The sequence below is a fragment of the Mesoplodon bidens genome (assembly GCF_964165515.1).
Source record: "Mesoplodon bidens genome assembly, chromosome: 3".
NCBI lineage: Eukaryota > Metazoa > Chordata > Mammalia > Artiodactyla > Ziphiidae > Mesoplodon > Mesoplodon bidens.
In genome coordinates this window covers 41079595-41104632 of record NC_138178.1, presented here as the reverse complement: position 1 = coordinate 41104632, position 25038 = coordinate 41079595, and the positions used below count along the sequence as shown (strand labels likewise).

At 36.7% G+C, this 25038-nt stretch overlaps 1 protein-coding gene across 1 annotated transcript in view; it reads left to right on the top strand.

The window, feature by feature from the left end:
- AGBL1 (AGBL carboxypeptidase 1) overlaps positions 1 to 25038 on the top strand; it is a gene marked incomplete at both ends in the record, with an annotated part of 563318 nt that overhangs the window by 416985 nt on the left and 121295 nt on the right. Inside the window, one exon of the mRNA XM_081229515.1 lies at positions 22753 to 22882. Within this exon, the coding sequence (XP_081085641.1) occupies positions 22753 to 22882 (130 nt within the window). The remainder of the gene's footprint in view (positions 1 to 22752; positions 22883 to 25038) is intronic.

Below are 25038 nucleotides of genomic sequence, written 5' to 3'. Positions count from 1 at the left end.
AAACTGCTGGGTCATATGGGGAATTTATGACATTTTAAGTAACTGCAAGACTACTGCACAATAGGTAAAAAAAATTTATTGCCCTAGAATGTGTAAGAGTTTCAATTTGTACACATTCTCTAACATTTTTAAACTTGTTAATTTTAGCCATCCTTTTTAATTTAGTGTGTGAAATGGTATCTTATTGTGGTTTGGGATTGCATTTACCTAATGACTAATGATGGTGAATATATTTTCATGTACTCATCGGTCATTTGTGTATCTGTTTTGGAGAAATGTCTATTCAAATACTTTGCCCAATTTTTAATGGGTTTGTCTTATCAGATATATGTGATTTGTGAAATTTTCTCCTATTCTGTTGGTTGTTTTTTTACTTTCTTGATGGTGTCCTTTGATACTCAAGAATTTTAAATTTTGATGAAATACAATTTATTTTTCTTTTGTCACTTTTGCTTTTGATAATATAGCTATGAAACCATTCCCTAACCCAAGGTCACAAAGATGTAATCCAGTGTTTCTTTCTAGTTTTGTGATTCAGTTCTAGTATTTTGGCCTGTGACCCATTGTGAGTTAATTTTTGTGTCATATGAGATAGGGGTCCAAAATCATTTTTTGCATTTAGGTATTCAGTTTTCCTAGCACTATTTCTTGAAAAGACTTTTTTTTTTTTTCTCATTTGTAGTTATTTTGAAATTGGGAAGTGTGAGTCCTTCAACTTGGTTCTTCTTCTCTTTCAAGAGTGTCTAGTCTATTCTGTGTCCTGAGGATTTGCATGTGAATTCTAAGTTCAGGTTGTCAAATTCTGAAAAAAAAAAAAAAAAGTAAGCTAGAATTTTGATAGATATTGTATTGAATCTTTGGATCTATCTGATGAGTATTGCCATTTTGACAATATTAAGTCTTCAAATCCATGAACAGAGGATGTTGTTCCATGTATTTAGGTGTTCTTTAATTTCTTTCAATAATGTTTTGTAGTTTGCAGTGTATGAGTCTTGCACTTCTTTGGATAAATTTGTTCCTAAGTGTTTTATTCTTTTTGATGCTATTCCATTATAAATGGAATTGTTTTAATATTTTATTTTCAGATCATTCATTGTTAGTGTATATAAATACAGTCAATGTTTGTGCATTGATCTTGTATCCTGTGTCTTTGCTGAACTGTTTTATTAGCTCTATTTTTTTTTTTTTTGTAGATTCTTGAGGATTTTCTATATACAGGATTATTTCATCTGCCAGTAAGGGTAATTTTACTTCTTTTCCAATCTGGATGCTTTTTATTTCTTCTCACCTAATTTCTCTGGCTAGCATTCCTGGTACAATGTTGAGAACATGTGGTGAGAGCAAACATCCTTGGTTCATTATAGAGCTTTGGGGAAGTATTTCAGTCTTTCACTGTTAAGTATGATAACAGTTGTGGGATTTTAATAGATATTCTTTATTATGTTGAAGAATTTCCCTTCTATCCTTAGTTTTTTGAGTGTTTTCTATCATGAAAGGATGATGGATTTTGTAAAATGGTTTTGTGCATCTACAAAGATGATAATGTATGTTTTTTTGTCTCTTATTTTATTAATATGGTGTATTACATTCATTGATTTTTTTTTTTTTTTTTTTGCGGTACGCGGGCCTCCCACTGTTGTGGCCTCTCCCGTTGCGGAGCGCAGGCTCAGCGGCCATGGCTTACGGACCCAGCTGCTCTGCGGCATGTGGGATCTTCCCGGACCGGGGCACGAACCCGTGTCCCCTGCATTGTCAGGCGGACTCTCAACCACTGCGCCACCAGGGAAGCCCACATTGATTGATTTTTAACATTGATTTTCCAAGATCAATGTACATTTTCCAAGAATCAACTTTTAGTTCACTGAGTTCTCTGTTGTTTTTCCATTCTTTATTTCATTGATTTCTGTTTTAATCTTTATTATTTCATTCCTTCTTTTTGCTTTGGGTTTAATTTTATTTTCTTTTCCAGTTTCTTAAGATGGAAGTTTGAATTATTGACTTGAGATATTTATTTATTTATTTATTTATTTATTTTAATATAGGCACTTGCAACTATATTTCCTCTGAGCAATGCTTTTAGTTTATCCCAAAATTTTGGTACATTTTGTTTTCATTTCTTTTAATGATTTTTCTGATTTCCCATGTGATTTCTGCTTTGACTGAAATAATGAGTACATTATTTAATTTTCACATGTTTGTGAATTTCCTCAAATTTCCCGTTGCTATTGATTTCTAATTTCATCTGCTTTTGATCATAGAACATACTTTGCATGATTTGAATCTTTTAAATTTATTGAGACTTATTTTGTGGCCTATCATGTGATCTGTTTTGGAGTATACTCCATGTGCACTTCAGTAGAATGTGCACAGTTTGCTCTATTGGACCAAGTGTTCTGTAGTTGTCTGTGAGTCTAATTGGTTTATAGTTTTATGCATGTCTTATGTGTTCTTGTTGATATTCTGTGTAGTTGTCCTATCCATTACTGAAAGTGAGGAATTGAAATCTCTAAGTATTATTATAGAATTGTCTGTTTCTCACTTTGGTTCTTTCATTTTTTTTTTTTCATATATTATGCCACTCCTTTATTTCGTGCATGTGTGTTTACAAGTTATATCTTATTGATGAATTGACTCTTTATCATTATATAATATTCCTTTTTGTCTCTTGTAACTGTTTTTGAGTTTAACTCTATTTTGTTTGATACTAGTATAGCCACTCAGTCTCTCTTTTGATTACTATTTCCATGGCATATCTTCTTCCATCCTTTTACTTTTAACCCATTGTGTCTTTGAATCTAAAGTATGTCTCTTGTAGACAAGTTATAACTGTAAAATTTATTTAAAAAACAATCCACTGTACTCATCTCTACCTTTGGATTGAATGGTTTAATTCATTTATATTTAATGCAATTACTGATAGAGAAAATTTATATCTGCCTTGTTGCTATTTGTTTTCTATATTTCTATGTCCTTTTAAAAATTCTTCCATTCTTCCATTACTGCCACCTTTTGTGTTAAATAAATGCTATCTACTGTAACATTTAAATTAATCTGTTATTGCTTTCATAATTCTTTTTGTTCTTTTCTAAGTTTTTACCCTGGGGATTATAATTAATATCTTGGTTTTTTGTTTTTTTTTTATAAAGGTGTCACATTTTATTTATTATCTTTGGCTGTGTTGGGTCTTCGTTTCTGTGCGAGGGCTTTCTCTAATATCTTGGTTTTTAACAATGTAGTTAAGATTAATACAGAATGAATTACAACAGTACATAAAATTTTTCTCTTAAAGAACTTCATTTCCTCCCCCTTTCTTCATGCTGTTATTATACAAATTATATCTTTATACATTGTTCACACATCAACACAGTTTGTAATTACTACTTATGCAGTTGTCTTTTAAATTAGATATGAGAAAAAAAAGTTAAACTAAAAATAGGTTTATACTATCTTTTATATTTATTTATGTAGTTACCTTTAGCAGTGTATTTTCCTTTTTTTTGTGTGTGTATTCTTGTTGTTATCTAATCTGCTTCCATTTCAGCCTGAAGATCATCCTTTAGAATTTTAGAATTTCTTGTAGGGTGCATCAGTTAGCAATTAATTCTCTCAGTTTTTGTTTATCTGGTACTGTCTTAATCTCTCCAAAATTTTTTAAAGGATAGTTTTGTTAGATGTAGGATTCTGCTTGGCAGTCTCTTTCTTTCAGCATGAGCATGATTATGTTTTCTCATGGCCTTCTGACCTTCATTGTTTCTGATAAGAGTAATCAGTTTTTAATCTCACTGTGGATCTCTTGTATAAGATTAGTCACTTCTCTATTGCTGCTTTCAAAACTTTTTTTGTCTTTTGACATTTTGACTATAACTGTCTAGGACTGTCTAGGTGTGGCCTTCAAGTTACCTGTCCTGGAGTTTGATGAGTTTCTTTTTTTTTTTTTTTTTTTAATATCTTTATTGGAGTATAATTGCTTCACAATGGTGTGTTAGTTTCTGCTTTATAACAAAGTGAATCAGCTATGCATATACATATATCCCCATATCTCATCCCTCTTGCATCTCTCTCCCACCCTCCCTATCCCGCCCCTCTAGGTGGTCACAGAGCACCGAGCTAATCTCCCTGTGCTATGTGGCTGCTTCCCACTAGCTATCTATTTTACATTTGGTAGTATATTAAGTCCATGCCACTCTCTCACTTCATCCCAGCTTACCCTTCCCCTTCCCCGTGTCCTCAAATCCATTCTCCATGTCTGCATTTTTATTCCTGTCCTGCCCCTAGGTTCTTCAGAACCATTTTTTTTTTTTTTTAGATTTCATATATATGTGTTAGCATACTGTTATTTGTTTTTCTCTTTCTGACTTACGTCACTCTGTATGACAGACCCTAGGTCCATCCACCTCACTACAAATAACTCAATTTCATTTCTTTTTATGGCTGAGTAATTTCCATTCATCTGTCAGTGGACACTTAGGTTGCTTCCATGTCCTGGCTATTGTAACTAGAGCTGCAGTGAGCATTGTGGTACATGACTCTTTTTGAATTATGGTTTTCTCAGAGTATATGCCCAGTAGTGGGATTGCTGTGTTTTATGGTAGTTCTAGTTTTAGTTTTTTAAGGAATCTCCATACTGTTCTCCATAGTGGCTGTATCAATTTACATTCCCACTAACAGTGCAAGAGGGTTCCCTTTTCTCCACACTCTCTCCAGCATTTATTGTTTGTAGATTTTTTGATTGATGAGTTTCTTGAATGTGTAAATTAATGTTTTTCATCAGATTTAGGAAGGTTTTGGTCATTATTTCTTTAATCATTCTTTCTACTTCTTTGTCTTTCTCTTTTCTCTCTTTCTGGGATTCCTGTTACATGTATATTGGTGTGCTTCTGGTGTCCTAATCGTTTTTGAGGCTGTTCATTTTTTAAATTCTTTTTTATTTTTGTTCCTGAGATTGTATAATTTCAGTTTAACTATCTTCAATTTCACTGAATATTTCTCCTGTCTGCTCAAATTTTCTACTGAACACCTTTAGTGAATTTTTCATTTCAGTTATTATACTTTTCAACTCCAGACATTTTATTTGCTTCTTTTATGTAATTTCTGTGTCTTTATTGATAATATCTCTGTGTTGAGACACAGATCTCATACTTTCCTTTAGTTCTTCAGATCCAGTGGACTAAGTTTTCCTTAGTCCTTTAAACATGTATATATACATATAATAGCTGATTTGAATCTTTCTTAGAAAGTCTGATATTTGGGCTTCCACAGGGACAGTTTCTATTAACTGCTTAATTTCCTGTGTATTAGGCATACTTTTATCTTTCTTTTCTCTTTTTTTTTTTGCATGACTCACAAAAAGGAGAAATTTTAAATAGCATTAGTTATGCTTCAATTCTGGAAATCAGGTTCATCCTCTATGCCAGGGTTTGTTATCATTTATTTAGCAACTTTTTTGAATTAATTTTGTAAAACCTATATTATTTGTAATATGTGGTCACTGAAATCTCTGCTTGGCTAGCTTAGTGGTCATTTAATTATTAGATAGAGATGTTCTTATTTGCCTGGAACTAATAAGTCCCATAGCCTCTGCTGGGGGGCTTGTGGGCATGTTGGGGCGTGCCATCAATACTCAAGCTAACAACTCTGCTTTACTCTTTACTTCCTGCTTGTGTAGAACCTCAAGGTTAGTCACAGGTGAGAACCCAGTGCCTTTTTAGGTCTTTTCTGAGTGTGAACACTGGGATGCACAGAGGCCTGGGTATTCACACAGTCCTTTGCATTTATATACCCAGAATAGGTTGGAGATTTTTTTCAAATTCCCCTATGGACATTTCTTTCCCCAGCTTTTAGTTTTAGATTTTGTGGTTAGTTCACTGTTTACCCAACTGCTGTCCACCGCCTCAGACAGCCATGATGTTCAGCAATTGCCTCTGGTTGTTTTTTAGAAATACCCCTGGGAAAAAGGCTGTTTCCACAGGACAAGCTCTGAATTAGGTAAAATAAAGACCAGTGCTACTTATTCCTTTTGCCTATCATCAGGAAACAGAGCTAACACTCCTCCAATGGCTTTTCTACAAAACAGCCTTATTGAAGAATCTTGACACAACTTTCAAGACATCACTAATTAGATTTCACTTGCCATCTGCTACACTATCCTTGTCAGAGACCAGTAAAATGTAAATTAAGAACAGATGACAGAATGAAAGGAGAAAATGACACCTTCCTGTTGATTGTGGCTACCCAATCTGGATCCTGGGGAAGCGATGCAATATTATCCAAAGGATTGCTTCTTGTCTTAGGCTAACAGAATTGGCACTGAATGAATAAATGTGTCCATTTTATTTCTTTAAGTTTTATTTGAGGTTTTCTTACCTTGGAAGAGTGGTGAGGAAGAAGGAGAGCAAATATTATCTTATATAGGAGAATTTTTCTTATAAAATATAATTTTGATAATTATTCTCTTTGATAAAGAGATGTAAAAGTTATATTAACTATGTTTAGCTTGAAGTGTATGTTTTAATTTAAAATATACAGTAGATCAAAGATAACTTTTTTTTTCTGGTCCATGAGACCTAGCTATAAAGATATTTTGAATTTTCATATTGCTGAAATAACTCCCTGAATAAAAGGATGAAGTCAAGCTACTAATGAGAAACCTGTCTGATTTTATTCTGCATCTTAATGGAAATAAGCCAAAGTAAAGTAACTTCAAACTTTTTATGAAATATCTTTGAGGGAACTAGCGGTGAGTTGTAGTCAAATTATGTATATACATTTTAAGGCAGAGTCTGTACAGTTTGCTGATAAGTGGGATTAGGGGTATGAAATGAGGAGGCATCAAAGATGACTATAAGATATTTGGATTGAGAAGCCAAAGAAATGGGGGAGCCATTTACTGAGGATAGTGAGAAAGTAGTTGGTATTTCCTCCTTCTTTGTTTATAAAGTCTAATAAATAGTTCCTTTGCCTTTCTAAGTTCCTGGCATGGTATGTGTGTGTAATTTAGCTGAACAATATACAGTAGTCCCCTCATCTGTTTTTTCTTTTCCCCCCACGGTTTCAGTTACCTGAGGTTAACCACAGTCAGAAATTATTAAATGGAAAATTTCAGAAATAAAAAATTCATAAAATTTAAATTGTGTACCATTCTGAGCAGTGTGAAGAAATCTCAAGCTGTCCCATGCCTACCCTCTTGGGACGTGAATGATCCCTTTGTCCAGCTGCTCCACAGTGAACACGCTACCTGCCCATTAGTCATTTAAGTAGCCATATCTGTTATCAGATCAACCATCTCAATATCACAGTGCTACGTTCAAATAACACTTCTTTTACTTAAAAATTGCCCCAAAGCACAAGAGCTGTGATGCTAGAAAAAACATAGTATATATTGGGTTCGGTACTACCCATGGTTTCAGGCATCCATGGGGGTCTTGGAAAGTGTCCCCTGTGGATAAGGCAGAAGCTACTGTAAATGGCCTGCAGAGGAGCAGGATAAGAGTCAAGCCAGCACCAAACCTTTCTGCATGAAAATAGAGCATGTGAAGAGAAAATGAGGACAAATTACAATGAGGTATCACCTCACACCCATTAGAATGGGCATCATCAGAAAATCTACAAACAACAAATGCTGGAGAGGGTGTGGAGAAAAGGGAACCCTCTTGCACTGTTGGTGGGAATGTAAATTGATACAGCCACTATGGAGAACAGGACGGAGGTTCCTTAGAAAACTAAAAATAGAATTTCCATATGACCCAGCAATCCCACTACTGGGCATATACCCAGAGAAAACCATAATTCAAAAAGACACATGCGGGGCTTCCCTGGTGGCGCAGTGGTTGAGAGTCCACCTGCCGATGCATGGGACATGGGTTCGTGCCCCAGTCCAGGAAGATCCCACAGGCCGCGGAGCGGCTAGGCCCGTGAGCCATGGCCGCTGAGCCTGCGTGTCCAGAGCCTCTGCTCTGCAACGGGAGAGGCCACAACAGTGAGAGGCCCGTGTACCGCAAAAAAAAAAAGACACATGCATCCCAGTGTTCACTGCAGCACTGTTTACAATAGCCAGGTCATGGAAGCAACCTAAATGCCCATCGACAGACGAATGGATAAAGAAGATGTGGTACATATATACAATGGAATATTACTCAGCCATAAAAGGGAACGAAATTGGGCCATTTGTAGAGATGTGGATGGGCCTAGAGACTGTCATACCGAGTGAAGCAAGTCAGAAAGAGAAAATCAAATATTGTATATTAACGCATATATGTGGAATCTAGAAAGACGTTACAGATGAACTGGTTTGCAAGGCAGAAATAGAGACACAGATGTAGAGGACAAACGTATGGACACCAAGGGGGGAAAGTGGGCTGGGGGGTGGTGGAGGTGGGATGAATTGGGAGATTGGGGTTGACATATACACACTAATACGTATAAAATAGATAACCAATAAGAACCTGCTGTATAAAAAAATAAAATTAGATTAAAATTAAAAAAAGAGAAAATGAGGGCAAACAATAAAGAAGAAGATATCAGAAGATTGTGCTTTAGGTAGATGAATTTCCAGACTTCCTCTGTGCCACCTATTATTCAATTTGGTGAAGAACCTTGGTTCAAATTCCAGCTTGAAATATGTGACTATGGATAGTTATGTAAACCTTCTGAACTGCAGTTTCTTCAGATATGAAATGGAGACTGTTTTGAGGATTAAGTGAAAAATATAGTTTTTTTCCCCTGTTATTTTTATTTTCTTCTCATGCTTTACTGAAAATCTAAAAGAAAAAGTAAGGAGGGGCTTCCCTGGTGGTGCAGTGGTTGAGAGTCCGCCTGCCGATGCAGGGGACACGGGTTCGTGCCCTGGTCCGGGAAGATCCCACATGCCGTGGAGCGGCTGGGCCCGTGAGCCACAGCCGCTGGGCCTGCGCGTCCGGAGCCTGTGCTCCGCAATGGGAGAGGCCACAGCAGTGAGAGGCCCACGTACTGCAAAAAAAAAAAAAAAGAAAAAGTAAGGAGAACAGTCCTATATTTATAGTCTAATTTGTCTCTAAGCTTTTATATAACAAGTAGTTACTGAGACCCATTGAATGTAGGGCACAATGGTAAGGATTGAAGCAGATTTATTAAACACACAAAGTATAGTTCATCCTCCAGTGATTTATAATCTAAGTACAAGCACACATAGCTTAGTTAAATGAAAGTTCAGGACAGTATTTGAGGGTGATGCAAACATGAACGCTGTAAGTAATTGTTTAAAAATTTTTAAACATTTATTGTTTGTCACTGAGCATTTACTAAGTATTTTGCTAAGTGCCTTCAGTATGTTATGTTGCTTAATTCTAAGAGACAAACAACAATCTGTGAGTTGGATACTACCACTTCCTTTAGGTAGAGATTGAGAGGCAGGAATACTTCTTATCTGATATTATGGAGTCTTAAATTTAGCAAGGTTAAATAATTTAGCCAAATTTACCTAGCAAGTTGCAGAACCAGACCCGACTCTTATTGACTATACACATAAACTTTTCACTATTTTGTTTTCCTACGGGAGTTCAGAGGTTGGAGAAATTGTTGCTATACATTGGAGCAGTCAAAAAAAGTCTCATGAAAGGGGCAGGGTTTGAAAAGTTTCCTGAAAGGTGGGTAGACTAAGAAAAAAAAGAAATGGATCCGATTTCAGACAGGATTCCATCAGCAGTTGAGAGGATTTGATAGTTGGGAACGCACAAACTATTTTGGAAACAACAAGGACATCTGCCTTGATTATAGCACTGGCTTTGTGTTGCGCAGTAATAAAATTACTGAGAATAAGGATGGAAGCAAATTTTTTAAAAAAGTTTATCCTTAAATGATTTATAATCTAAGTATGTAGTTTAGTTAAGTAAAAGTTCAGGACAGTATTTGCTGATGATGCAAACAGGAATGCTCACTAAGAGTTGGATTGGTGAATCGAGACCAGTTTGTAGAAGATCTTGAATGCCAGAGTAGTTTATACATCCTCTTGTAGGTAATGGTAAGCCACTGGAAGAATTTGAATATCAGTTTGGAATTATGTCAAGTTGGGAGAGAAATGTTATGAGAAAAAGAAGATAAGAAAGCCATTGTGGAGGCAATTGCTCCTATCCATGTATTAGGTGATAAATCTTGGACAATTTTTCTCCTTAGGAATCTGTGTTTCTAAGAGTAAAACCGTATAGCTCTCGTCTCTACCCTCCTCTCCCCTTGTGTATCTCTTTTTCTCTCTTTCCCTTTTCTTAGAAGTCTTTACTTAGAGTAATGGATTTTTAAAGGAGAGTTTCCTTGGCTAAATATCATGTGTCCTAATTTGTTTTAAACAAATGACAACTCTGATTCAACAAAATTAAGGAACTTGTCTAAGATCATATGAAAGCAAGTGTCAAAGCCAAGACTAAAACTCAGTTTTCTGACTTTCTTTTCAGCACTGTAAGTGGTATCATTTCTATCTTTCTACTTTCTCCTGCGAGGACTTCAAGAAGAAGAAACACCAGATTTCCTGGATGATATTCTTCACTCCTTTATCTAGGATGGTACTGGCAGTCAGTATTGCTTTCAGGGGATGAGGTGAATGTTTCCTAACTACTGAAACTCCCAATCAGCAGAAATTATTTTTCTACATCTCTGTTTCTTTCCCCAAGAGACTCATCTGGATTTTATTATACACCAGAATCAAACACATTGACATCCTCTGGAGAAAGCAGAGAATCGCTTTTCTTGCTACCTCTACTAGTTAGCTGGAAAGGGAAGAGTTTTACTCTCTAGAGAAATCTTTTGGCTTACAGAACATCAAGGAATTGTAAATGTCCAGTATACCTTCTGGTCCATAAAGAAAAATTACCTTAATATGAACGAAGCTTCAGAGGCATAGAAAAAGGGAACAAGTAAAGAGCTATGATTTTATTCCATTCAGGAAGAGAAACATGGGGTGTTATTTGGTGTTACGGTCCAATAAAGGACCCTAATTTCTGGGCTTCTTTGGGAGATCACAGCTGTAAACTTATCAACTCTCGCATTAAGGATAAGAGAATGAAACTCACATTGCAATTTTAGAAAAAGAATTTTTTAAATTTTTCTCAGTGTTAATGGTTTTGAGCTTTACATGGAATTTTTTCATCAAGCGTTTCTCTCTAAGAAGGAAAGTACAGAGATTTTTAGACTGTAGCAGTATGGAGACCCCTACCAAGACAGAGATGGTCAGGAAAAATCAATATCCCATAATTAAATCTGTTGAATTAACAATTTTTAAAAAAAGTTGCAGTTTTAATTTAGATATTGGCTGCCCAGAGAAGAAATATTTTTCAGCAGTAGAATGGGGAGTTCCTTGGATCATGATGAATTATTTGCCTACCATGTGCTGGTCACTGTGCTGAGTTGGTGCTGAAAAATTAACAAACAAGATGGACATATGTCTGTCTTTAATTACCATGTGATGATAATCCCCAGAATGCAGATTCCTAGTAGGGCTTGTTCACTGCTCTATTCCTCAGGATAAGAATAGTATCTGACACATAGTAGATGTTGTAACAATAAATATATGGTGAATTAATGACTAATATATGTTTTTATACAATGCTTTTGTCTTCTGAATATAATTTTATACCTTACACTAACTGGTCAAGTATGCAGGGGAGTATTAATTTTACATATGAGAAAACTGGAGACTAAATTGTCAAAAGACTTCTAAGGCTAGGTCGAGTAATGGCACTGGACTCACAAGCCATCAATTATGAATATATTAGACGTTGTAATGCTTTCTTCAAAGTTTGACTCTAAAGTTCAATGTGCAAATCAGATGGAAGCTGAGACACACTGGTTCATGTAGGTATGGGAGGCAAAGGTCATCCATTTCTTTAGGTTTCTTCCCCATCTTTCATCCCTTGAGGACATTGGGTTGATATGTCTGTATGGTGGTTAAGACTTCTAGGCATCTTGTAAGTAACCTGCTTCTGTATTATGCAGTCTGCTCTGGATTCAGAAGCTAATCTACTCTTGCTAATTTAGACAAATTACTTAACCTCTCTAAACTTCTATTTCCTCATCTTCAAAGTGGCAGTTATAATAACAAATGCCTGTAGGGTTATTGTGAAGATTAGTGGAGATAATGCATAGAAGCAGTTACCAAAAGACTGGCACTCAATGAATGTTAGTTATGTTGGTGATGAGGAGAAAAAACAGCTTTTATAATCATCTGGCCTGATGTAAAATGATGAGGTGGACCTTATTTGTTTTTCATGTAGTGATGGGATCTTTCAATATTAAATGAAATATAAGTATTCATTTTATTTTACACCACAGACATGACAACTAAGATAAAAATAAACACTGGGAACAATGTGTTTTTGCTTTTGTGGTGTCAGAAAGCGTTTGAAGGTCTTAAAACTGTTTTGCTTTGCAACTGATTTTGCTTTAATAAACATTTATTTAAGCATACTTCACTTAGGACATTAGAAATTCAATTTAAGTTCTATTTTATTCACATTAATATACATTCATTAAATAATTTCTGTAGGCCAGGTGCTCTTCCGGGTTCTAGAGACTCAGAGATGTGATAAGACCCAATCTTATCTTCAAAGGGCTGAACTTCTGGTGGAGTGAACTATTATAATCATGTAAAACAAATCCTGTGGCATCGGTATCCACAGGTTACTTTACAAAAATTGAAAATGTCCGTAACTCTGGTCATTTTGGTTATCGGAGTTTGTTGTCTAATATATTTCTCAGGACAGGATCATGAGAATCATATTCCCTGGGTTCTTGAATATTAATAACAATGTGTCTGTCCCTCTTTGTATTTGAAGATCAGTGTTGTTGGATACAAACATCTCTGTCTCATATTTTCTTTCCTTAAATGTCTTATTTAGTTCTTTGAATATCACTATTCAATTTTCTTCTGATGCATTGCTGTCAAAAAGTGATAACCTAATTTTCCCTTTTTAAGTCCCCTGCTTTTATTGCCTAGCTCCCCAATGAGTTTTCTTTTTCTTTAATATCCAGTAATATTACTAGGTTATGTCTTGATGTTGGTTCTGGATCAAGATTATGTATCTCAGACACATAATAAATTATTTCAATATGTAGTTTTACTTTTTGATTATTTTATGTGTTTTCTCAGTATAGGTTTTTTAGTATTTTTAGTATAGTATTTGTTCTGATCCTTAGCTTTGTTTTCTTTCTTACCTGCTCGTATTACATTGGTCACTGTTTGCCTATCTTCAGTGTGTCATTAGGTGTCATTTTCTCTTAAATCCTTTTCATCTCTTTGCTTCCTTAGGATTAAAACTTTTTCTTTTCACATTTTTCTCATAAGGCATGATTTGTATTGATTCACTCATATTCTTTCTAGTCTAGATTTCATTTACAAAATTATATTTTCTTTTTCTAACTGTTTATTGAGTTACCTCATTTCTGAGTTTTTAAAATTGTTACATGTATTTTTCTTCATGAAGTATAGAACTTCTTCCCTTTTAAAATTTTAACTTTTAAAAATCTTTTAAGTGTTTATTTTGAAATAATGGGCATCTGTCCGAATAGTTCTAATAATTGTACAAAAAAACCCTGTATAGTTTTTACCCATCTTCCCCAGATGCTAACATCTCTCATATCCACAGTATAATGATGAAAATAACATCAAGACACTAGTATTAACTACTCTATAGACATTATTCATATTTCGCCAATTGTGCCAATAAAGTCCCTTTCCCCAGTCATAACAATGCATTTAGTATTCATGTCTTCTTAATCTCCTCCAATCTAGAAGAGCTTCTCATCCTTTTTTTGTTTTTCTTGATCTGGACATGTTTTATGAGTTCTGGTCTGTTATTTGGAGAATACACCTTAATTTGTGTTTGTCTGATGAGTAAATTCATCTCCTGTATTTTTGGCAAAAGCATCACATAGGTGATGCTCTGCCCTTCTCAGTGCACCGTATCATTGGATATTTGACATTGCTATGTATTTCTAATGGTGATGTTATCTTTGATCAGTTGATTACGGCAGTATCTGCTGTGTTTCTTCACCATAAATTTAGTATTTTTTTCCCTTTGAAATTAATAAGTATCTTATGGGGAGATATTCTAAGTCTATGTAAATCTTCTGTTACTCATAATACTTTCACCCACTAATTTTAGCATCCATTGATGATTCTTGCTTGCAACAATTACTATTATGATATTTCCCAAATAATAACTTTATTTTCCTTCACTCCTTCTACATTTACTAATTGGAATTCTACTCAAATGAAGAGCTATTCCTTTATTTAGTTATATCAGTACAAACTTATAAATATTTACTTTATTTATGGATAATAATATATTATTATTACTTTTATTATTATTGATTTTATTGTTCAAATCTTACCACATTTGGTCATTGGGATTCCCTTAAAATTGATTCCTCTGTCATTTCAACATGTTCCCATTATTTTTGAGTACTTTTAAAATTTCAGGCATCATAATATATTCTAGACTTATATTCTTCTTTCCTCACCCAGGCATTACTTCAAGAAGCCCTGATTTCTGTGATTAAATAATGATACTTAGAAAATGTGATCTGAGCATTTTATATGTTCATTGCTACTAGGGGGTTATTGTTTCTAGGTTCTTCTAGTAGACAGAGCTAGGAAATAAATGCATGAACACACACACACACACAATACACATACTTTTGTATCTGTTTCTTTATCTACCTATCTCTCTATATGAAACCATGAGTTCATGCTGATACTTCTGATTCCAGTACAACACCACAGAGTTAATTCTTTATTTATAACTCCTTTTTGTGACTATGAGAAAACTGGTTGTTATTACTCATAATTAACTTACTTGTTTACTCAGTTCTAGAATACATCCAAAGCAGTCTTAGAATTGGTAGCTCAGAATTGAATACTGCTATGAAAAACACACTTGTGTACTATTGTTTTTGTCTTTAGCTTTAGAGTATATAGCAACAATATTTTTTTCTAAAGTTACTTGAGTCATTTATTTCCTTCCTACTTCCATAAGTGTTATTTATTTGCCATAGAGTTTGTTTATTTGTAACTAATCCATTTGGAGTTCTATTCATGGTTTTCTCATATTTATTTATTCATATAAGTGTATGAAACATTAACATGATTCTAAAAGTTGGAACAATACAGAAAGGTATGATCAGAGGTGTCACTTGCCCTTTATTCCTCCTACCCCATTCGTATTCATCCATACTTTATATCCTGTTTCCATCTGCCTTCTGTAAGTAATCAATCTTATTAGTTTCTGATATATCTTGTATTTTTTGCACAAACGAATAGATGTATGTGTATTGTCTTATGTCTCCTTCATTCTTAAATATGCTTTTTATATCTTACAAAACTTTTTATCATTTAACTTTATACCATGAAAATCACCATTCCATATTAGTTCATAGATACCTTCCTCTTCATTTAATAGCTGCACAATACTCCGTTTTTTAAATGCACCAAATTATTCAACCACTCTCTTATATGAGCATTTTCTTCTGTATTGTAATATTATATCCTGTTACCTTACTGAATTATTTATTGAGTTAATCATTGGTTTTTTAGGTCATAATATAAAAAATATGTTATTATATTCATATATATATGTAGAAGCAGAATTGGTGCATACTTTTTTTTTTTTTTTTTTGTGGTACACGGGCCTCTCACTGTTGTGGCCTCTCCCGTTGCGGAGCACAGGCTCCGGACGCGCAGGCTCAGCGGCCATGGCTCACAGGCCCAGTCACTCCGCGGCATGTGGGATCTTCCCGGACCGGGGCACGAACCCGTGTCCCCTACATCGGCAGGCGGACTCTCAACCACTGTGCCACCAGGGAAGCCCGATGCATACTTTTTAAACACATACATATGACACAGAAAGTATCCACCAATTCTTATTTTCTGATTGTCTTTCTCAGGAATGAGTGTTGGATTTTTTCAAAAGATTATTTTTAAATTTTTTAACGTTATGGAGATAATCATTAGTTCTTGGTTTTTGGAAATGCTTTTTATAATTTCCCATTCTGACAACTTTTTGTGAAGATTATTAATGTATTTAAAATTTCATAAATTAAATAAATTATTCTTACTCATATCTGGTAAATAATATTATGTGGTCCAAAATGTCAGCCAGTTGCAATAGGTGACCTCAAGTGATTACTGACACCCTGGCTGGTCTCAGAATTGTTGGCGCAGACAAAGGTCTCAAGACATAGCTTTAGAAACTTTAACCTTAGAGTATTAACTGTTTCAGTGGGAGTGATACCTATTTTTATTGAGTCAGTTGTATATGGGATCAAGTGCTATGTAGAAATGTGAATTAACTGGTTACATATTCCTGATTTATACAAGTGATAGTGTAGGGCTCACCTATATTTGCCCACCCCTTAATCTGGTCTGACCTGATTTCAGCTTGTCCTCACCTTGTTATCTTTTGAATTGTTCCGTTGGATGTTTGAATGATATTATGAAACCAGACTTGTCAAAATAACTTGGAGAAAACACATTTTCATCTTAACTCTATATTGGTTTTCAAATCAAAACATGCAAAAGACTAATACAATAGTGGGGAAAATGAGGTGGGAAGGTAGGGGGGATGTCTCTTCAAACATTTGGAGCTAGTGCTACTGTAGGTCGGATGCTAGTGATTCTAAATAGCATATGTTTTAGGTTCTTGGAAGTGTGGTGGCAATAAAGTCCTTTATAAAGTACATGTTCCTATGTAAGTGTTTATTTTCTTTCTTTCCTTAAAGTATAGTATAAGGCACTGCTTCTTTTTGTTTATTGCCGTTGGCTTTTTAAAATAAATTTATATTGGAGTATAGGTGATTTACAATGTTGAGTTACTTTCAGGTGTACAGCAAAGTGATTCAGTTATACATATACATATATCTATTCTTTTTCAGATTCTTCGAGTAGAGTTCCCTGTGCTATACAGTAGGTCCTTGTTGATTATCTATTTTATATATAGTAGTGTGTGTATATTAATCCCAAACTCCTAATTTATCCCTTTCCCCAACCTTTCCCCTTTGGTAACCATAACTTTGTTTTCTAAGTCTGTGAACCTGTTTCTATTTCATAAATAAGTTCATTTGTATCATTTTTTTAGATTCCACATATAAGTGATATCATATGATATTTGTCTTTCTCCGTCTGACTTACTTCACTTAGTATCATAATTATCTAGGTCTGTCCATGTTGCTGCAAATGGCATTATTTCATTCTTTTTTATGGCTGAGTTATATTCCATTGTACATATGTACCACATCTTCTTTATCTATTCACCTGCTGATGGACATTTAGGTTGTTTCCATGTCTTGGCTGTTGTAAGTAGTGCTGCTATGAACATAGGGGTGCATGTATCTTTTCTAATTATGGTTTTCTCCAGATATATGCCCAGGAGTGGGATTGCTGGATCATTAGGTAACTCTATTTTTAGTTTCTTATGGAACTTCTACTGGTCTCCGTAGTGTCTGTACCAATTTACATTCCCACCAACAGCGTAGGAGGGGTCACTAAATGTGCGTACAGATTCCCTCGAGCTCTTGTTAAAATGCAGATTCTGGGCTGGGACCCAGGTTTCTACGTATCTAACAAGCCCCTGAATGAGGCTAATGCTGTGGGTTTGTGACCATACTTTGAGGAACAAGGGCATGAAAATGACTAGTTTAGGTTTGAACTAACCTAGGTTCAAATGTCAGCTCTGGGTAATTTATTTAACAAAGTTGACATTTGAACCCTGGTCAGTTCTCCGGGCCCATCTTTTAAAGACCTCAGCTTTCCTCTACCTGAGCTCTGGGGTGACCAGTCCTCTGGTGTCACATTGCTGGGTTCTTGGAGGGATTGAGGGACCCCTGGGTTTGATCTCTTCTATTCCCCTTCTCCCTAGATTATTGCCTCTCTGAGCATTTTGCATGACAAAAATATTTTGAACTTAATAATATGTCTCTGGTAACCCTGATCGTTTGAGTTGTATTAACAACTGTGGCCTTAAGATGAAACTGCCTTTTGTTTCTCCCTCTTTCCTCCCTTTCCTGATCCAAGTGATCTTTATTTGGAAAGCTTTGGGTGCAGTGGCTGGCCCATGGTGGCCCATGCTGTTCTGTTGTGTTCTTCCATGCATCTCTTTACCTTGATAAATATTCTCCCCCTGCGTCCATGCCACCTCCTGTTACTAGGATGTGCAGTGCGTGGTGACGCACTTGCTAAGTCTCAAGCACGCTACCTCTCTTTAGACTTCAGAACTTGCTGTGCCTCAGGCACTTGTATCAGCAAGCCTGGCGTCACTCATCAGTCTGATGGGCCCCATCTCTCCTTTTATCAGGCACGGATGGATGGGAGATTTTTGAATCATTTTATTGTCTGACTGCAGCTTTATAGATGATCTTTCAGGAAACAACTCACTTTTCCTCTTTCTTCCTCTGACTTACGGTTCTTTCTTTGCTTCAGGGGTCCTGGTAGGTCAGGGTGTGCTTGTCAAGGCCTTTGGTTATATGGTTTATTTTCCATTCTCTGGTCAGGATAAGCCCTGTTCTTAGCAGATACATAAAATCCACAATTAGTCTTAAGAAACTGGTTTACAGTGACATCAGTTCCCTTTAGACTGTCTGACCTTTAAGGGTATCCTTAGGTTACCATGAAGTTGGTGGCTTTTATTCAGTGACCTCTTAGGACTGGCCCTTCTGATGCATTTTTTATAATTTTGACTGAGATTTTTTTTTTTTTGGTCATAAAATGACCATATTTTCAGGAAATGAAAAACTTTTTTTTTTTTTTTTTTTTAAGGGAAGGAATTTGTCCTACCAAAACCTGCAGGTTTAATGGTTAGAGAGACATCCTAGACACGGGCTGAAAATACCTGTGGAGGTTGGGGGAGAGTGTACCCCAACTAAAACATTCAAAGTCAATTAAAACAATCAAACCCAACTGTGGTCAGGGATCCTACCTTTGAAACCCCTCCGTTCACCAGGAATTGAGGGGTTTCTTGGGAAATATAGGAATTTCAAGGCTATAACTGCAACATTCCAGGACAAACTGGGTGGTTGGTCACCCTAGACCTGGCATGCTTTGTGCATCTAAGCTTTATCTTAAACTAGACTGTAGTTAAACCAAAGCTTTTCTTCTAAGAAATGAGGACTATTTGGATCAAATGACTTACCCCTGTGAAAACCAAAAGGAAGTGCTTTTTTCCCCTGCTCTGTAAGTTTGCAATTTTCAGTGGGGAAAAAAATAGCAATGCTCACCATTTTATTCTCCTTGTAAGCAAAGCAGGACTTCAAACTCTATTTGAGGGATGACCCCTTTTCAGAAATTAGAGGCACTGAATTTATTGCCAACCAGTCATAGCTGTCCATCTGCTAATTCTCTCCACATAGAGGGAGCAGCTGTCATTTCAGAAATGCTACAGTAGATAATAAGATGGGGTGCATTTCCTCTTCAAATGCTTAAAACAAGTCCCCAGGAAGAGTGGTAGCAGTTCCCCTGACTGCACGCATCTCTGATATTATTAACACAAAATGCCAAATTGATTTGGAGATTGGAAGAAAATGTATTTGCTTTAAAAGGAAAGGCACTCAAGTCAGGTGTAGTACATATTGTAATAATCTACAATTGCCGAGATCTAGGAACTGCAGAAGCCATAGGCACACACAGAGATACTCTCAAAATCATAGCCACGCACAGAGCGCTGAATACAAATACACACATACGGGTTTCCCAAGTTCATACGGTCTGCGTATACCAAAGGAATGCATCGTTGTCTCCACCACTGTGAAACAAACAAAATTTATCCCCAACTAAGAGCTTGCCTAAGTCTCACATTGGCCCAATTTCTCTCCAAATCCATGTACCTAGTCAATCTTAGATGCCATCCTCCTCTTGGTACTGTTTAATGGCCTGCTTGGTATATTAAATAGTCCATTCAGCAATTTATATTGTTATATCCTTGCATTTTTTCCTTAGATAACTTCTTTTCTCTTCAGTCTCATTGCTTCCACCATTAAAAGTGCTCAAGTCAACTTGAACTTAAAACTAACCACAACCTCTGGTTTGGGGTTCCTAGCCAAGATTCTACTCCCCTCCAATCAACCTGCATATAGCTCTCTGATTATTATTCATAAGGAAAAATATTAGGATGAGATAAGGAACTAATGAACATAGTCCAAGTGGTGCTATGCGTCCCTGAGTATTGTAGATGTGGATGAGGATGTAGATAACAGCTATAGATGGAGACGTGCATGTGTATATAGGTGTGGACATGACATGGACATAGACAAGGGTGATGATAGAGTTATGTAGGTATTTCTCCATGGAGATATCTAAAATAGAGATCATTTAATTTAACCCTCAGAATAGTCCTGGGAGATAGGTTATACTTATATTCTTCTGCATATGACAATATTGACTCTCAAAGGGGCCCCCAACCCCATATCTGGTGACAGAGCTGGGAGTTGAGACTTGATCTCCTTAACCAACACTCAGGCTCATTCTGATTGCAACACAAAACTTGTTCTTTCCTATTTTTTGAAGAACTGTAATCTAGAACAGTATATCTGCTGTTTGGTAACTTCTGAGTCTTTTCCATGTGGACATTGCTCTTGGACTTGGTCTTTGTGGAACATACGGAAAGAAGAGGTAGAGAGAGTTGCATGGAACTGCTGGCTATTGCACACATATAATGCTTGCATTTTCATTTCTACAAACAGAAATGCTTTTAAGGGGCCTTCACTGATTTCATTACTTTTGATGTTACAAAGAAAAAAGAAATCTCCAGTGTTGATGAGAATCCAGGTCAAGGCAAAGAGAATCACAGAGCAGTTAAAGAAAATCCTGAGGCTCTGGGATTTTGTGCCTGCAAGTACCTTGATTTGAGAAAAGAAATTCATTTAAACTCAGCAAATAAGCTCAGGAGAAAGTCTGGGACACTGGCTTCTTTCCATTGTTATTTGCTTCTTTCCAAAAATCTGCTTTGTATTTTACCTTCATCCTTGGTCGTCAGGCAGAAACCGTATTTCTAGATGTCATTGCTATTAAAAAGAGGAAGTGGGGGGTGGAAAGCAAGAAAAGAACAAAAAAGTCAGAGAGGTAGATGCAAAAAACCTCCCATTTCTCAAGTCAAAATATGTTAATGGTGAAATCGGGATAAATGATGAATCTAATGATTTTCAGTTTCCAGTGAGCTGTAAGAGGGGCTAGCAAGCAGCAGGAAACTAATATTTAAAGATAATTTCAGAAACATGAGATGAAAAAGTGGTGAAAGGAGGAGGCTGAACCTTTTTCCTTCCGCCTCCAAGGTTTATTGAAAATAACGTTTTCTCTTTAAACAGAAAACGTATGTGATTCTACATTTAAATCTAGTACATTTTTTTCACTCCAAATTATTTACTGAATACTAACTCTGACACAGTTACTATATTAAGGTTTTGATGGTAACAAAGAAACTGTTTCTGCCTCCGGGAAGCTTACAGTCTAACTGCAAATGTAAGAGAAATAAAAAGAAATTTTAAAAAAATCTAAAAAGGTTTTTATAAGAACTCTGATGAAGGTTGTCCCAGGATGCTATTGCAACAAATAGGAGCAGAATGTAATGGCCTGGTGATCAGGGAAAGTTTCCCTGCAGGGCTGATTGTTGAATAGGTGGGAAGGGATAGAGCTTTGGAGAGTCCTGGCAATGAGACCAGTAGGCACAATTGCTCAGAGAACTGTGTGCAGTTTGATCAAGCTGAAGTATGGACAGACAAGAGCGGCAGGAGGTGGCGATAGGGATTAGGGTAGGGGGTTGGGAGGACTAGGCGATGGAAGTACTGCACTGCTTCCTCCTTATCTGTGGTACCTTGATCCTTAGCCCTATTGAATAAACAATGTCTCAGCAGGACTTCTGGTTGCCTCCCTGGAGAATGGGCTGTGCTTGGTAATTTCTGGTCGTCCTTGGCTTTTAGGATGACCTTACCTGTCACTCAGCAACTCAGCTTCCTTCCCTCTGAATTGCAGTCACCGTTCTCACTCACCAGCTGTGTCACCTTTGTAAAGCGACTTGATTCTTTCAAACATGAACATCCCCTTTTCCCAGATGAGGAGATGTATGATTTTAAGCTCATTTCTAGAGCTAATATTCCATGATGATGTCTCTGAAAATGATAGTCTGGCTCTCTGAGTAAATGTCAAGCTTTCTGTGTCATCTATATGGACAGGGCGGGCAGAAGCAATGTGATAGGAGGAAGAGCCTTATGCTTTTTTTCAGAGGGAAACAGACCTGGATGAACAGCCTAGCTCTAAATTATGTGACCTTGGGCCATTTATTTAACCATTTCTAAGTGTCAGTCTCTTCATTGGGGTGCAGTAATATCCAGAGTTATTGGGCCAGCTAGAAATATCATATGTAATATGCCCAGCATGATAGATTGAGCTCAACTTAATTATTTGTAGAACTGAAGGTCCCAGAGCCTAGAGAAATTTATTGAATTTGTTCTCCACGGATGTGTTGTGTAGCGGGGAACATTTCTCAAACTTTGCCTTCAAACTCTGGTAACCCCAAATCAAGTTAAATATGGTTTCTAAGTTCTTTTAGGGGCTGTGAATAATCACGACACGTTGGGAGATTAGAGGCCAGATATGCATCTTTCTGGACAACTTCAATTGATGTCAATTGAGAAGAAGACGGAAGGAAGTTAGATTCATTAGTTTAATTGTTTGTCTTGTCGAGCTTTATTTTCTCAAGTTATTTTCTTCTAAACGTGTATTTATTTGCTTGTTGTTTGTTCCTGCAGTCACAGATGCTCACTGAGAGGAGGGGATTTGAACAGACAGTGGCTCTCTCCTAGTGCTCATCTCCAGCCCACAATTTACCACGCCAAAGGGCTCCTCCACTACCTGGGCAGCATCGGCCGACGTCCCATGGTGAGTTACTTCCTTCACTTCCTTCTGCTTCTACACTCTTGCTTGGTTCCTTCCACCTTCCAGGAGGCAGAATACATTCTGTCCAGGCAGGAAGACCAGACACAAGCCAAAGACCTGTGTGTGACAAGCTGTAAAGTGTGTGTGTGTGTGTGTGTGTGTGTGTGTATTCAGTTCCTAAGGCTGCCATAACGAAGTACCACAAACTGGGTGGCTTAAGACAACAGAAACATATTCTCTCACATTTCTGGAGGCTAGAAGTCTGGAGATTAAAGTGTCAGCAGGCCCTGATCTCTCTGAAGACTATGGGAAATAACCCTTCATTGCCTCTTCCTAGCTTCTGGTGATTGCCAGCAATCCTTAGCATCCCTTGGCTTGCGGGGGTGGGGCACAATTCCAATCTCTGCCTCTGTCTTCACATGGCCATCTTTGCCCTCTGTGTGTCTGTGTAGAAATTTCCCTTTTCTTATCAGGATAGCAGACACTGGACTAGGGCCCACCCTATTTCAGTATGGTCTCCTCTTAACTTGATTACATCTGTAAAGAATCTTTTTCCAAATAAGGTCACATTCCTAAGGACTGGGAATTAGAGCTTCAACATATCTTTTTGGGAAACAGTTTAACCAACAATAGGAGCAAAGCAGTAGTTCAATACTCATTGGTGAAAACTGGGCAAAAAATTGCATTTCATCCCATTTCCTGGGTCTTTATTTTTTTCTTTTCAGTTATTGTTCAAGAAAGGAAATGGTATTTTTTCCAAATGGTACTTTTTCCAAATATTATTTGAAAAAAATCCTCTAGATGTTCAGATTGACATTCAACTAGTACTTATTAAATTCCAACGATGATTCTGGCACTATGCTAGGCGCTTTCATGTGTAGGCTTTTCTCCCAAGCCTATAGTAACTTAGCAATTGATGAAAAACAGACTATATGGATCCAGAGGCTTAGGCTCAAGATAAGATAGGAGGCAGTACTAGCTAAGTAACTGTATGAAAGTGATCATTTATTTTATTTTTATTTTCTTAACATCTTTATTGGAGTATAATTGCTTTACTGATCATTTATTGACTACAAACTGTGAACATATCTGTCTGCAAAAGTGCAGAAGAGCATATGTCCAAATTTAGAGCGCTTACCTAACCTAAGGAACTTAAACTAATGTGGAAAAGCTCACGGATGAACCAACTCAGACAATTCCCTCTACCATTAGCCAAATTTTGACCATGTACTATGTCATCAAAACAGTGTCACATTCAATGACTATCTAGTGAAACAATGGGTGAATATCTAATATAGAAGCTTATTTAACTCTCAAAAAGATTAAGAGGTCAAGTGATTCCCTTGGCATCACCAGGAAGCGTGCTGCAGAGTTGAGATTCAGTTCTGATCTGGTTTTCCACCCAGAACCCCATCTTTCTTCAACACTTACTCTTTGAGAGGATGTGTTGGCATGTCCCCAAGACTACCTTCAGATTCGGTGATTCCCTGGAAAGACTCACAGAACCCAGAATAGTTTTTCTGCTCATAATTACAGTTTATTACAGTGAAAGGGTACAGATTATAATCAGCAAAGGTAAAAAGCACTGAGGGCGGAGTCAAGGAGAGACAGGTGTAAGTCCAGGTGTCCGCTCCCAGGGGAGTTGTATGGACAGTGCTTAATTCTCCAGCAATGATGTGTAATAACAGGTAGAGTGTTGCTAACCGGGGAAGCTCCCCTGAGCCTCGGTGTCCAGGACTTTTTATTTTGTAGCCATGGTGTCCCACATGGCTGATCTTAGTTACTCAGTCTCCATACCCTTCAGAGGTCAAACTGACACTTTGCGGCACAAGAACCCCACCATATATCACATTGTCAGCATCAACCTTCTCACATTGTCTGAGACCCAGGTAAAGAAAGACACTTTGATCTAGCAGAATATTCCAAAGATGTCAAGGTGTTCTCCCAGGAGTCAGTCAAGGGCCAGACCTTTCTTTGGAGTGTACAGGGTTTAAACACTTCAGACTTGCTGAGTCAACACTTTATTGCAAAGAGGACAAAGCACATCCTTTTCCCTTAAGAATGCTTTTTCTACACAGGTCAAAATGTGCAATATTTTCATGCTAGCTCCCACCCCACCCCCCTTCCAAGGAGATGCTGTAATCTATGCTGTCTACCCT